We start from the raw sequence: 14,051 nt of genomic DNA on the forward strand, positions 1-14,051 counted from the left end.
TAACGACAGCGGCCAGATTGCGTTCTAGCTGGGCTTTTGCCTTTCTCATTTCCTCTCTGCATGACCTAACGAGATCCCTGTACTCTTCTTGAGTCGCCTGCCCCTTCTTCCACAAGCGGTAAACTCTCCTTTTTTTCCTGAGTCCCAGCAAAGGCTCCCCGTTCAGCCAGGCTGGTCATCTTCCCCGCCCGTTCTCCTTATGGCGTATTCCTTACTTCACCAAGAATTGAGAATTCTACCATTTCATGGTCGCTAAGCCCAAGACGGCCTCCGACCACCACATCTCCCACCAGTCCTTCTCTGTTTGTAAACAGCAGGTTGAGCGAGGCACCTCCCCTGGTAGGCTCACTTATCAGCTGTGTCAGGAAGTTGTCTTCCACACACTCCAGGAACCTCCTAGACTGCTTCCTCTCTGCCATGTTGTATTTCCAGCAGACGTCCGTGAAGTTGAAATCAGAGGAGGAGGAATTAGCCCTTTGTACGCTGCTGCTTCTGCCTAAAGATTTCTCTGCCTGAAAAGACAGTGATCTCTCTCTAGAATTGCTGGCAGGCTGAACAGCTCCTGGTGATGCTGAAAGTGTTCAGATGACTACAAAATGGCTTCGCATGAAGTCTTTTCAGCATTGTATCAGAGGAGGAGGAATTAGCCCTTTGTACGCTGCTGCTTCTGCCTAAAGATTTCTCTGCCTGAAAAGACAGTGATCTCTCTCTAGAATTGCTGGCAGGCTGAACAGCTCCTGGTGATGCTGAAAGTGTTCAGACGACTACAAAATGGCTTCGCATGAAGTCTTTTCAGCATTGTCTTTGCTGTCATTGAGAAGGCAGGTGCTAATTGAATGAATATGGCTGGTATGTCAACAGCAGTTTGAAGCGCATCTCTCCTCTGACCTAAACTAATATATTCCAAAAAAACAGCACTGGCATTTCCAGGGGTGGATTAAGGTGAAACAGTCTGGCCAAGTGTTCACTTAGATTATGAGCTTAAAATCTGAAGACTTCAAGTACCTCACTGTAAAGGGGCTGATATGCAATGCAGTTAAATACAAAAAATAGTCTGTATAAGGAATTTTGAACAGGTTTTGGTTCAGATGTTTGGAAATGCTTTGTAGTCAACTGCTGTAGAAAAAGTAATTCTAAAAATTGTTAGTTAAGCCTGAGCTCAGAATGAAGAGATTAAAAACTTGTCAAATGAAGCAAGGTCATAGTCCCCCATGCCTGAATGTGTGAGCACAAGGCAGCACCTGGCTACTTAGTTCTGACTCAGTGGCAGAGAAACAAACAGAAACAAACAAACAACCCCATCTCCCAAAAAGCCAAATCAAAAAATACCATAGTATAATGGTGTTGTATATATAGGTAAGTATACAAGTGCATATGTGTATACACATGAACACACATATATGTACACATACACCTAGAATGAGATTCACTGCTGTAAGCTCACCACCCTTGGGGTTCTGGTATGCTCTCTAATATCCTACTGCCTACTAGGGAATTTTCTAGCTAATGACTAAGCTAGGATTGTCATATGGTAACAAAGACCAGCTCCTAAACTCACCTGTGCAGCTCAGCAGAACTGCATCTCAAAGACAATAATACACTCTGCAGCAAGACACAGGTGTAGTGGTCTCTGCATAAGCAGCTTATTACCACTATTAACAGAATTACAACACTCACAGAAACAGAATACAGTCCTTATCAGATTACTTACCTGAAAACACAGATCTGAAGTAATGAAATAAAGTTACAAAACTATAAAATAATAAAATATATAATAGCTATACTTTATATAATAGTAGTATCCTTTAGTCAATGCAGTGTATCAGTTGGCTTGTGAGGATGGCTGCTTAACCTCTACAGCTAAACCCAGAGCTGATTATGTTTCAGTGTTCTCAGACCTGCATGCTTCCTACTTCTGCTATTCCAGAGGTTCTGCTCCTGGAACCAGCTTGAGCTCTGGACGCCTTGCTCCTTTTCTGGTCCACAACTGAACACCTCCAATATTCATTGTCTTACGAATTGTTCTGAACCACTTGTTCCTGGAATGGATCTGCTTAATGCTGTATTCCTTGCTGAAAGCATTCCAGGTTTTCCTCAATGCTTCTTGCTTACAACCTTCTTACACGGCTTTATTTTTGTTTTCCAAATTTCATTTTTGTTTTAAGGGTACAATCTCATTTCAAGATCCATATTTAGTTCACTGGAAGTTGTGTGTCATGTGCTGACTTTATGAAAATGCAAGAAGACACTGATTTACAATTAGGTTTTCCACGGTTACTCAGTTCTAATACACACTGAGAGATTTTTGTAACTGCATCACAAGTCCGCTGGTATACATGCCAAGACTTACATCAGCAGTGACAGCAGCGTACTCTGTATTGTAAAATTATTTTCTGAAGCAGAGACTCATGTTGGAAAGAAAAATACATTGGCAGGCTTAAACAGAATTAAAGAGAAAAACACAACAACAAAGCCTTAGTAATTTACAGAAACCTGATCCTCAGATTTCAAGGAAAAAAAAAACCAAAACGGAGAAATTACTTATCTAATTTTTTTTGTGGTAAGACAATGAAGTTTGGTGAAAATTTCAATCCTCCTCTAAAGAACACCAGCACCAGATGAATATCCCAGACACTTGGAATGAAGAACCTAGGTAACTTCCTTAGAAATCACTAGGTTTATGTTGAAATACTTGATTAACTTTACTTTTGAGTATGTCCATCCTTGGATATATTTCTATGATTAAGTAATCCCTTCAAGTGATAAAAATATTACCCTATTCCTGTCCTTTTAAATTTTAGAGGAACACAAAAACTAATTGGACTTTAAATAGAAATGCAAAAATCTCTTTTCAGTAAGGAGTCCAAGAACAAACTCTTGGCAATTTGCTATTCCATACAATCTTATCAACACATTGTATCTACACTTGTTACACTACAGAGCTGTGTACTTAGTCTTACTGCTGTTTATATCACAAAACTGTACAGAAATACAAAAAGAAATAACAAATCCTCAAAGGTCACAACAGGCAACTGAGTCATCTTTTTAATGTCAGAATAACAACAGCAAAAGACACACGCACAAAAAATCTCACCAGCTCCGATATGTCCTGACAATCTTCAGCAACACAGTACTTCTGGTATGCCATGAAGGAAGAAAGCGACATTCCACCAAAATACAGGCTGATGGACAATTTGCCCCATGGGTTATCTGGCAATTCCTACTTACACAAGACAAAATAAGATTCTAACAGTAATAGTGTGACTGAGATTTTAGAAATAGTGACCAGGAAATTCAAACCTGTCATTCCTATATGCACTATATTCATCAAAGATACAAAACCAGTAAGGGTGGCTATTAACATCAGTTATGACACAAATGGGAATATATCTCTGAAATGGCAGCACATTATCCCATGTTTACTCACTCAACAATAAACCCTTCTCTTTCACAATTTATCATTAGAAATTAAGCTATCTGAAATTGCAGGTTTTCAGACAATACAGAGTATGTGTTTCCCTATAATGTTAACATATTAATTTAAGCATGTCCACACTTAATTATGCCAAATTTTAATCACTTAAAATTGAATTTAGAAGAATTTATGCTGTTAGTAGATAGGTTGCTTCTCAGAATGACAACAAAGAATACAAACAGGACCAAAAAATATTAATACCTCTAAAGGACACACTTAAGGCCTGAAAACTATAATAAAGGTAAAGTCATAGGAGAAATAACTATAGCTTTGGATTTTGTTTTATCTAAGAAATACATTTACTGCTATACTCCTTCACCTATGATTCTTAATGCAAGGAAAAAAAAAAAAAAGAGAACAAAAAGTAAGCCTCATTCTACATCTATGAATAAATTAAGCTACCTGAACATGTATTTCAACCTCTTCATTTGTAAGTAGTTCTTGAAGGCAATCTACTGCATCCTGCTGCCAAAAATTTCCAATCTATTTGGTGAAAAGCAAGAAACCCCCACACATTAAGATGCTGACAAGTAATACTCTTACTATTCTTAACATAGTAAGATGAAAACACGTGCCTATCATTGAAAAACTTATTTGAAAACACACAGCATTAGTTTGATTTGTCTACAACAGTTTAAACATTATCTGCTATTTGGTACACTAAAACTTACTGTGTGACAAAGCCGACCAATAATTTTCAGATCTTGAAGTGGCTTAGAAAGAGATGCTGCTTGCCAAGTCTAACCTTTACTATATACATAATAATATATGTGTGCACAATTACCTGAAGCATAACCCAAAGATACAGAATTACACTTGAAGATAACTTAACAGACATCAGAAAACACAGGATACTTTAAATACTTCTTTTATTCCCTGCAGTATCTGTTTGCTTCCCAACCCGCAGGCTTATAAACCTGTCTTTCTTATTCCATCAGTTGAACTGCTTCCAGCAATAAAAAGGTTTTCTTTAAAAATAAGTTTAAAAGTAAGCTAGTCATTCCAGTAATTCACATTTACTAAACACAGCATTCAAATTTGAATAAGATGTGATGATATGTGAAGATGTTATTCAGGTATCAATTACTAACAAAAACCCCTAAAACAATTCACTTGTATTAGTTTAGCATAACAGATTGTTCCCCACACAGCTAAGTTCAGAATGATAGAAACACTTTTGCAGGACTTGAAGATTTACAATTTTCTGGCCATTTTGCATTAAGAAATTCAGGCCTTACTTCTTGTTGCTGCTACTGCACAACAAACTACCACTTCACAGTATCATCCTGCCAACTACTGCAGTGTCCTGTCTCACAAAGATTTAATTCCAATGACAGCTGTTTTAGAAGCATGGTCACTTCATAAAGCAATCTGGTATTTCCTGATAAAAGGCTGCCTTGGTGAAATGATCCTCATCAGCTACTCTCTAAATCCTTGTAGGCAAGAAAAAATACCAGCAACTAGTCTCAACCTTTGTATGACCAGTGTATCAATTTGAGTAACTACCTACTAAAATGTCTTCAAATTTCCCATTACTCACCGGTACTGTCTTGTAGAGCTGACATGGTATGCAAAACGGAGGAATCGCAGTATACAATGTAGTTGGATACAGATGACACTGAGGAATCCTCTCTATGCAACCATGGTCTATGTACTGTACCTATATGAAAAGAAAAGCTTTCCTGAAATAATTCCTGTTTTTTAAGTCAAGTTTAATAAGAGAAAGCATTCATTTACAGCATTCACTTTTCTGGAGAAAAAAATAATGGTTTGCTGATAAGTAGGTGATGTGACGAAGTGGAAATGAAGGAAAGGATTCAAGAACTGGTATGGCAGATTAGAAGTTCAGTTTCTAAACCTGGCTTGCAAGAGAACCTACCTTTTGTGTAATAACCTACAGCAGTTTAAAATTGAAAGAAATAAAACATTTGTGAACTAGGACAGTGTCAGACTTGCAAATCTACATTCAAAAAGCATGAGCAGACTCAAGAGTTTACATAAGATTAACTGCTAATTAGAAAAAGTAGCTCTATACCTGTGCAGCAGAAAGAATTTAAACCAAACAGACAGTCATTACTTTCTGGGTGGGGCTAGGGTGGGGGGAAGTTAACTTAAGTATTTTCAAAGCATTCCACATACAATAACAACAACAACAACAAAAGAAGAAAAAACCTAAAAGGGATTACTTACAGGTGATCAAGGGTAGCTTTTTACTTAAGAACATTTATCATCATGAGGAAAACTATGGGAAAAATTGTGACAACTGAAATAGGCAGACAGAATTCATCTTTAAAATAAACGTAAAAATCAGGACAGTTATCACACCTTTAAGCAGAATGAGCATCTGGATAGTCAGGTCAGCTGAACAAAAATAGGTGTGATCGTAAGTTTATTTTAGAAGATTAGATTATTCCCCCCCCCTTTTTTTTTTTACATACATGTGCACATGTTCATGCACACACACACAACATATAATCAAACTTACCTGGAGAGTACTACCACCGGGTTCTACAACTTTACCTCGATACCACATGGTATCTGATCCTCTTACAACACAAGCTTCTCCCTTTTTCCAGCAGTAGGGTTCCAGAAGACCAAGGCATTTGAAGTTACTTTGTATTTCAGTCATCAATTTGTTTAGTTCGATTTCTGGGGGGGCAGAATACAAAAAATTCAAAATAGCCTGTAACATATTAGCACAAACTCTTTCAATCACTAAAACCCAGCGGATTCAGATGAAGACGTGTATAAACATAAAATACATGTGCTGCTCCAAAACAAGGTGTTCCAACACTGATAGAATATGTATATTCAACTTCTAGTATATGCAAGCAAGTTACTTCTTAAACAAAAAGTAAACTACACTTCCTGTTGTGAAGCCATTAGTAATTCTGGATTCTAATCTCAGTGAAGAAGGGTCTATACATTTTGCAGTTGACACCTTGGCAGCACTAACACAAAAGCCTCTCCCTGAACAAGACAACAGATTCCCGGAGACAGTGGTAGGACACCATAAAATAACACAAAACAGGTGTCCAGAAGACCCTCTTCTGCTATGGGTACAGTCTACAGCAACAACTGGAAGAAGAATACAGTCTTGGGCAAGTGGGGTTACTGTACTTTGAATTTCAAAGTTTCATGATATGATCTAAGTTGAATGTACTTGTAGAGTAAAAAAAAAAAAAAATTAATGTTCTCATATGGAAACATTTCTCTAAAGCACAATATATGATCATGGTACTGAAGACTGACACTACATCTGTGCAGTGTACCTCTGATGCAAATGTACCTCTTTCTAACAGTACAAACAGAAAATATTAAGAGAATATTCCTTAATCTATCATAGTACAAATAAAGAGCCCAAGGAAACTGGGTACTGAGCTCACACTGAAGGAAAAAAATCCAGCAATATTTGAAAACCAGGCTAACTTCCAAGAATCTTTAGGACTGTATCTTTGTTATTATTAGTAAAATGTATCACAGTCTCAACACTGTAAAATAAAGCACTTGCTGCTTTACCCAATACTGCCTAGAGAAGAGAGGCAGGTAACCTGCCCGTCCAAGTGCTTGGGGTTTTTTGGTTTCTTGGGTGGGTGGAAGGACAGGAGAGCTGGTTTTGATGGGCTTAAGGATAGGGCACCACCTCCTGGGCATTTGGGTTTCCTCTGCCAGGAAGCTGCGGGACCTCTCCCCACTGCCGCAGAGAAAGGGGTGCATGGGCACGCACCCCTCACCCCCCCAGGCCAAAGGCCTCATCACCTCCCAAGAGCAATCCTCCCAACAGGAATATTCCAGAATTGTGTTCTGATACAGAACATGTATACTGGAACACGTATCTGGTGTTATTTTGATATACCAAACCTTCACATTCATAGACATAAACGTATTTTCTTCTATGTAATCTTACCAGATGATTTTGGTATTATATAAATAGTTCCATCACGTCCAACGCAACTTACTACAGCTTGAAAAATTTTCGCTTCAGGTATAATGGGGGTTTTATATATTCCATCCATTCCTGAAAGAAGCAGTGCCTTATATGTTTTCAATGATTTTTGTTCACTCTCTGAAACAGTGATGTTTTCTTCTGGAGCAGCGCTGGTTTTTGCACATGTTTCTGAATTACAACCATCCAGTCGTGTGTTCTCTTGCTCTAAATGTACTTTAAGGTGTTCCTTGGAGACTGAGCAAGCCACACCAGCTTTATCAGTTCTAGCAGATTCAATCAAATCATATCAACATATTAACTGATAAAGAACTTGGAAAGTGCAAAAGAATAAAATAATAGAAATAAAAACCAAACACACAAAGATGGCAAATGCTTGTTAAAATACTGTCAGTCATCTCATCTACCAACTTAAGAGAACTGAAACGTGCAGTGGATACAATTAATAATGTTATACTCAAATAAGTTCACTGAAGATGGAGTTCTGATGCTACATGTTGTAAAGGACAATCCAAATTTTTGTTTTACTTACTAGCTTATCAAGATGTGAATATGAGAGTCTGAAAGAATATAAAAATGAAAGTATCCAAACCTTCTGTTTCTAAAAGCCAAGCCCTTTTTAATAAGGTGTTCTGAAATATCAATCAATTGTCCTGTTTCATCTTTGCAAAGGATTTTCACAGGCAATGCACAAGCCACGTCACTTTCCTGGAAAAAAAAAAAAAAGACAGCTGGACAACACATTACAATATACATTTCCTCTAAACTAAAGGCATATTTTTCATTTTATTGGTACTGACTGCAAATCAGATGTTGTTGAACAACTGATGCCCACATCAGAAGACACAAAATTTATTTAATCCATGTCACAGTTCCCATGATTTTACCAACTGTTCTAAACATGACATTAAAAAAAAGTAACAGAATAAAACTTTGCTTCTTCTCTTAGTTGTTTTATTAGAATGAACTGCCAAATACTTGTTTTCTTCTAGCAGGAGCTTTAAACCCACTCATAAATAACTTTGCTGATCAGTGCTTTTATTTCCAGACACACTGTAAAACCTCACTGGTAGCTGCCAGCAGACACTAAACAAATCAAACCCTCATAATAATTCTGTTTTTTTTTACTTGTGGAAGAAATCAATCACTAATGAAGTTTGTACAACATCGGACTCATTCTTTCAGTTTCTGAGGCTTGAAAACTAATATAATAGTGGCTGAAGCTATTCTCATCGACAACATGAGCATCTTGCTCATCTGTCCATAAAAGCTGTCAGCATCCAGTGATCCCAAAGATGTAAATATTATTCTTCAGTAACTAAATATATCTAAGACCGTGTTCTTTCCACACTGGGTAGCCAAACTGCTCTAACGCTCCAGTGAATAACGAAAATAAAGCAGAAAAAAGAAAAAGCATTTTTTTCCTTACAGCAAATAGCAATCTAAGTAAGTTCCACCCAGGACTTTTTTGAAGAGTCAAAATATTCAGAAAAAAATTAAATTAACAGACAAGCTGACAGAAATTTTACAAATACCGCTGGTTTTGATTACAAACCTGTATCATTATTTTTACTTGTGCCCCGGTTAAGTAATAGGATAAACATTCACACACTGTTGCTGTCCACTGCGTGCTTCCACCTGTTGGTCTAACATAGAACAAATTATAGTCTCCTTTAGTACAACAGAAGTTGGCATCTCCTGAGCTTAACCACAAACCCTTCCCTTTACTGAGCTTTGATTTTTTTGAAACTGCCTGTACTGTCAGGGAAAAAAGACAATCTCCATTACAGTCAACAGTAAAAAGAAATGGTTATTCATCTCTGGATCCATACAACAAGAAGAATTCAAAAATATAACCCCAAAACTTCAAAACTAAGAAGGATCATGAGTTCTGGAAGTATGACACCTGTCTTAACAGAACAAAGGAAAATCCATACTTCATCTGCAAATTGGGCTTTTTATATTCATTCAGGGAATAGGTATTACAAACATGATTATTTTTTTCTTCACAGTATAGACAGCACACAAACAAATGCACAGGAGAATACCCTGGTTCTCTTTCTTTTCTACAGTCTAGAAAAGAGAGACCTCCTGGGCATTTTCATGAGATTTAATTAATTTCAAATTCTGAGCCAAGGAAAAAAGCATTCAGTGAAACAAGAAAAACCTCCATCATCTGTCCAGTATTTTATAATTCATCCTATAAATATTCCTTCTTTCTGTAGCATGGTTTCTGCTTTATTAGTATGTAGCATAATCCTTAGAAAAAAAAGCCTTTATAAAACAAATCACAGCCACCATCCCATTTCTTCTTTATTCAAAAAGCAAACCACATCCAAATCTTAGATAATCTGTGCTCAGACAGGAAAATACTAAGTTATGTCATTATTAGGTTTCTAATACTGCTACTCAGTATAAGGGAAAGGCTACCTTATATCTGCCAAGGAACATTCTATTGCTAATGTCCTAATTATCTTCATATTTTCCTCAAGTTTTCTTAGACAGCTGATATCCACTGTTTTTTCAGCTCCAGAATCATAAAGTATTACCTGTTACAGACAAGAAACACAATGGAACAGCCCCCCCCACACACTCTTAGTGTTATCTGCAACCAATTGTAATTCAAAGCATGCCTAAATAGGTAAACAAAATTCAAACAAACATCACCAGGATTCAACGAATGGCCTTTGCACTGAAGTACTCCGTCACACAGCGCAAATGACTACCACAGCGTACCAAGAGGACAAAACACACAAATGTGCTCAAAGGGGGTTAAACAACTTTACAGAGGCTGTTACTTGAGTAAGAAAATTTCTTTTCCCCTGCATCAGTTATGTGGGTGCATTTAAATTTGTAAACCTAGAAACACTGAAATAGCTCCTCTCCACCCCTTGCTTTTTATTCTGACATGGTTAAATAGCTGTTTGAGGGCTCTTAGCTTTAGAAAGCAGATGATGCAAACCAGAAGTATAGAAAGTCCCACTTCTGCTTCCTACTAACAAGACCCACGGGCATAATCTGACGATGGTGGAGAGAACCAATGGTAGTCCAGTCCTGGATTATCTGTATGATTAAAAAGCCACTCTTACTTTTGCGGTAAGTAGTTATCTATTCACAAAATGCCACTTCTAATGTTCCTTCCCCTTTTCAAGTGAGTGCAACAAAACGCATGTTTAAAGCAGCACTGTGTGAGAAGTTACGGTGGAAAATGTTACACCTACATGGCACAGTGCATCACCATCAGCTTAGGGTTTAAGCAACAGCATGACTACCTGTGTGGCTGTGGTGCTGCACTCAGTTCAACTGGCTCCATCTTTTAGCAAGGATCATTAAGTTTGAATTAATGTGACCATCAGGTTCACACAGCTTCTGGAATTTAAGCTAAACTGTTAGGCTATAGCTTGGGAATCTGTGCTATGTTGCAAAGTGTAGTATAAACATACACAAAGTCTCATGAGCTTTCCTCAACTACCAAGTTCCCTGCTAAAGGCATCTGAGCTTTGATGAGACAGTAATCTTATTTGCAGCAATGTACAACGTAACTTAAACTCTCAACAAAAGCAAAAGGCTGTATGAGAAAATATTAACACAGAAGTAAGAAGCAAAGATTTGACATTATTTTAATCAATGAATGCTTACAAATTTTAGAAATAAAAGTATGAACCCTCTTATGATAACAGGTTTACCTCTGCACTTGTTTCAGAGACAATCCTGCTTATTTGACCTCTTTGCCACTGTTTCAAGTCACGTACGTAAACAGCACAGTGCATACTATCTTCCCACTTCATGGACTGTGGCTGGGATTCTTTGTAGATGGTAGCCATCTTCTCCTGTAAACTAACATTCAAAAAAACCCACTTTTCTAGTGGTAAAATTTTATCCAGTGAATACACGGTTTATTTAGTCCATTACTGCTTAACTAGCATACAGTGAAGTTTTAGTAACTGTTTAACCGACACATAGTACTGTAGTTTTTCTTCATGTCATGTTAGAAATGCATGAAATGGAGCTTCAAAACACATGCAATCTGATTAAAATTCTGTAAAACTATCATGTTTTCTTAAACAACAGAATTAATCTGAGCGATCCTGACCCTTCTATATAGCACTATCTGAAAGATGCACTATTTTCTCTCGACAAATTGAGAGCGTGGTACTCATTTAGTGTCATGACCAATTCAATGGGACTCTAGGTAGCTACATGCAAGAAGGTAAAAAGATGAAAGAAAGGAGAACTAAGAGGCAAAAAACATCCAACTTGCACTAAGCAATGATAATTCCATTGAAGTGTCTTCAAACAGTACGCACTATTACCTAAATGTTACCTAAGTATCTACCAAAGGAAGGTTGATAACTCTATGTCTAGAAATTGCCTGCAAACTTTCCTAACAGCGTATTAGAATCATGTTGAAAGAAATAACTTGCTTGAAGTTCTATGACTTAGGATACTGGTATTATTTAACATGATTTCTAATGAAGGAATGGGGAGGAGAAAAGAAAGAGCAGAAAGATTTAATCTTTCTGGGCAGCGTTGCATTTGTCAGGCCCCAATACTTACTACATTAAAAGTGACTTGAAATAGAAGTTAGATCATGTACTTAATTTGGAATCACAAATATTTAATAAACCACAACATAGTCCCAATCTGTCTTCTGCTCCTATACTTTCCTCAACAAAGCAAGGTAAGTCAACAGCATTCAAATGAGTACCCAGTGCCAAATGCAACCCTAATCAGAGTTTGTTCTAACTGTACTTCACCAGTTTGTAGTAAGAATGCCTTAACTCGAGAAAAGTTCTTTGAATTTTAGTACCTTTTCAGTATACTTTCTGATGACAGCCACTGTATAAAAATTTTACTAGGAGACACAACATGACTAATTCTCACTTGTAGCTCTTTCTTAGAAAGTGATTTTAAATCTCCTTCATCCACATACTCCATGTCTATAGGATTTAAAGCTTCCGAGGATTCAGGAATTTCTTCTAGAGGAACATCCCATATTTCATTGGGCCTTACAACAGTACTTTCAGTGTACCTGTAAAGAGCATAAAGTAATTAGAATGGAAAGTTTAAACACATTTTAAATGAAGTGAAAAAGCTCAATAATCACAGTTCAACATGACAGGAATCATTCAACATGAAGACGAATGAAGAATAACGAATAACTTAGAAAAGCAGAAAAAAATCCCAACAAAAGACAAAAATATTTCTAAATGCTACTTCTGAAACACTCAAGATCATAACTTATTTTTATTCTCCTTCAGAAGGTATCCTTGCACATTCTACTGATAGATGAAAGCACTACGCAGTATAGGCTGTCAGCAGAAAAGCAAGTCTGACACAAATGGACTGCTGAACATTAATCTTTGTGTCTGGCTTAAAAGACAGCAAATTACTAATATCATGCTTCTGGAAATCAATGTTGCCTCTGGGTGAAAGCTGCAACATTCAACTTCTAAGATGTGTAAATATTCCTTTCAGAAGTAAAGAATATTAACATTAGTGAAACATTTACCTTTCTAGCATTCCCTGCAGATACAAACACAACTGGTGCTAGCACTTTCCTAAGTAGAGTACTGAATGAAGTATGGTCATGATAATACCTTGATGAAAACTTGTTTAAATTGTGTGACCTGGATAGAATAAAGTCCACCAGCAATCAAGAGTTGGCTGGTATGTATTTTGAGCCACAGCCCAGCTTAGTACAAGTCTGCGTGAATTGTGCCAACTGGACGTAAGAGATTGCAGCTTGAAAAAACACCTGTTAATGCAAAAGAACTGGCTTCTTGTAAACATCACTGACTAAAGGAGACAGCAAGCATGAGTTTAACTGCTGGCCATTTCTGGGCCTCCAGGAAGAAACTCTTCTGTTTTCAGAGATTTACCACCTGTCTTTTCCTTCACGGGAAGGAAACAAACTGCTCTGTCAGAGAGAAAATTCCGTAAAGTATTGAATCATCTACTACATACTGCTACAAAATTATTTATGCAAACCCTTCTGATACAGGTATTTGGAAACTGCTGGGTAAAACAACTAACTTGTAGAACCATAGCTCATGAATATGCTTACCTTGCGTACAACTAGTCTGAACTATGAAATGGACAGAGGCAATCTGCCATGGAGTGTTCTCCCAAGCGAAATACACATTACATGTCCTACAACCCCCTCTCTAGTAACTCCAGTATAGCATTATCATTGCAGATCCATCAGAAAAAAACAATCAATTTGGAATGAACTTCAGATTCCGAGGTTTTTCCTGGAATTCTGTATGGACTACCTCCTATCCCAATGCAAGAGTAAGGTTACTGAAGTTTGTGTGTCAGCAAGTCAGCTTCAATGGAGCACTGTGCTCTCTTGCCTATATTGTCTTACACTAGTTTAGAGCTGGCCTGGGTATCCCTCAACAGCATTAAACATGGAAGAGTAATCATAACCCAAATGTGATTCTAAATGACCTAAAACAGGTTTAAATTATTCACCCGTCTCTTGCCTTTTTGCAGACATCCATCTTCACAAATGGGAAATTCAGTGAGAAAGTGTGACAAATGAGCTCTGGAGGGCTACAGACCTATGCACACTGGAGAACAAAGCAAGCCAAAACCCCCCCAAAGCCCCCAGAAAACAAGCCCTTC

The 14,051-nt window shown here is 37.4% G+C and overlaps 1 protein-coding gene across 1 annotated transcript in view; it reads right to left on the minus strand.

Moving 5' to 3' along the window:
• The window catches only part of RNF17 (ring finger protein 17), a 55,135-nt gene that overhangs the window by 11,855 nt on the left and 29,229 nt on the right, over nucleotides 1–14,051 (minus strand). Inside the window, exons 22-31 of the mRNA XM_009335274.1 lie at nucleotides 12,232–12,453; nucleotides 11,108–11,258; nucleotides 9,852–9,970; nucleotides 8,977–9,067; nucleotides 8,014–8,129; nucleotides 7,383–7,687; nucleotides 5,961–6,124; nucleotides 5,016–5,135; nucleotides 3,878–3,958; nucleotides 3,095–3,220 (exon numbers count right to left, since the gene is read on the minus strand). Coding sequence (XP_009333549.1) covers nucleotides 3,095–3,220; nucleotides 3,878–3,958; nucleotides 5,016–5,135; nucleotides 5,961–6,124; nucleotides 7,383–7,687; nucleotides 8,014–8,129; nucleotides 8,977–9,067; nucleotides 9,852–9,970; nucleotides 11,108–11,258; nucleotides 12,232–12,453 — 1,495 coding nt within the window. The remainder of the gene's footprint in view (nucleotides 1–3,094; nucleotides 3,221–3,877; nucleotides 3,959–5,015; nucleotides 5,136–5,960; nucleotides 6,125–7,382; nucleotides 7,688–8,013; nucleotides 8,130–8,976; nucleotides 9,068–9,851; nucleotides 9,971–11,107; nucleotides 11,259–12,231; nucleotides 12,454–14,051) is intronic.

Source organism: Pygoscelis adeliae, unplaced genomic scaffold, assembly GCF_000699105.1.
Source record: "Pygoscelis adeliae isolate BGI_AS28 unplaced genomic scaffold, ASM69910v1 Scaffold142, whole genome shotgun sequence".
In the NCBI taxonomy this organism is placed as follows: domain Eukaryota; kingdom Metazoa; phylum Chordata; class Aves; order Sphenisciformes; family Spheniscidae; genus Pygoscelis; species Pygoscelis adeliae.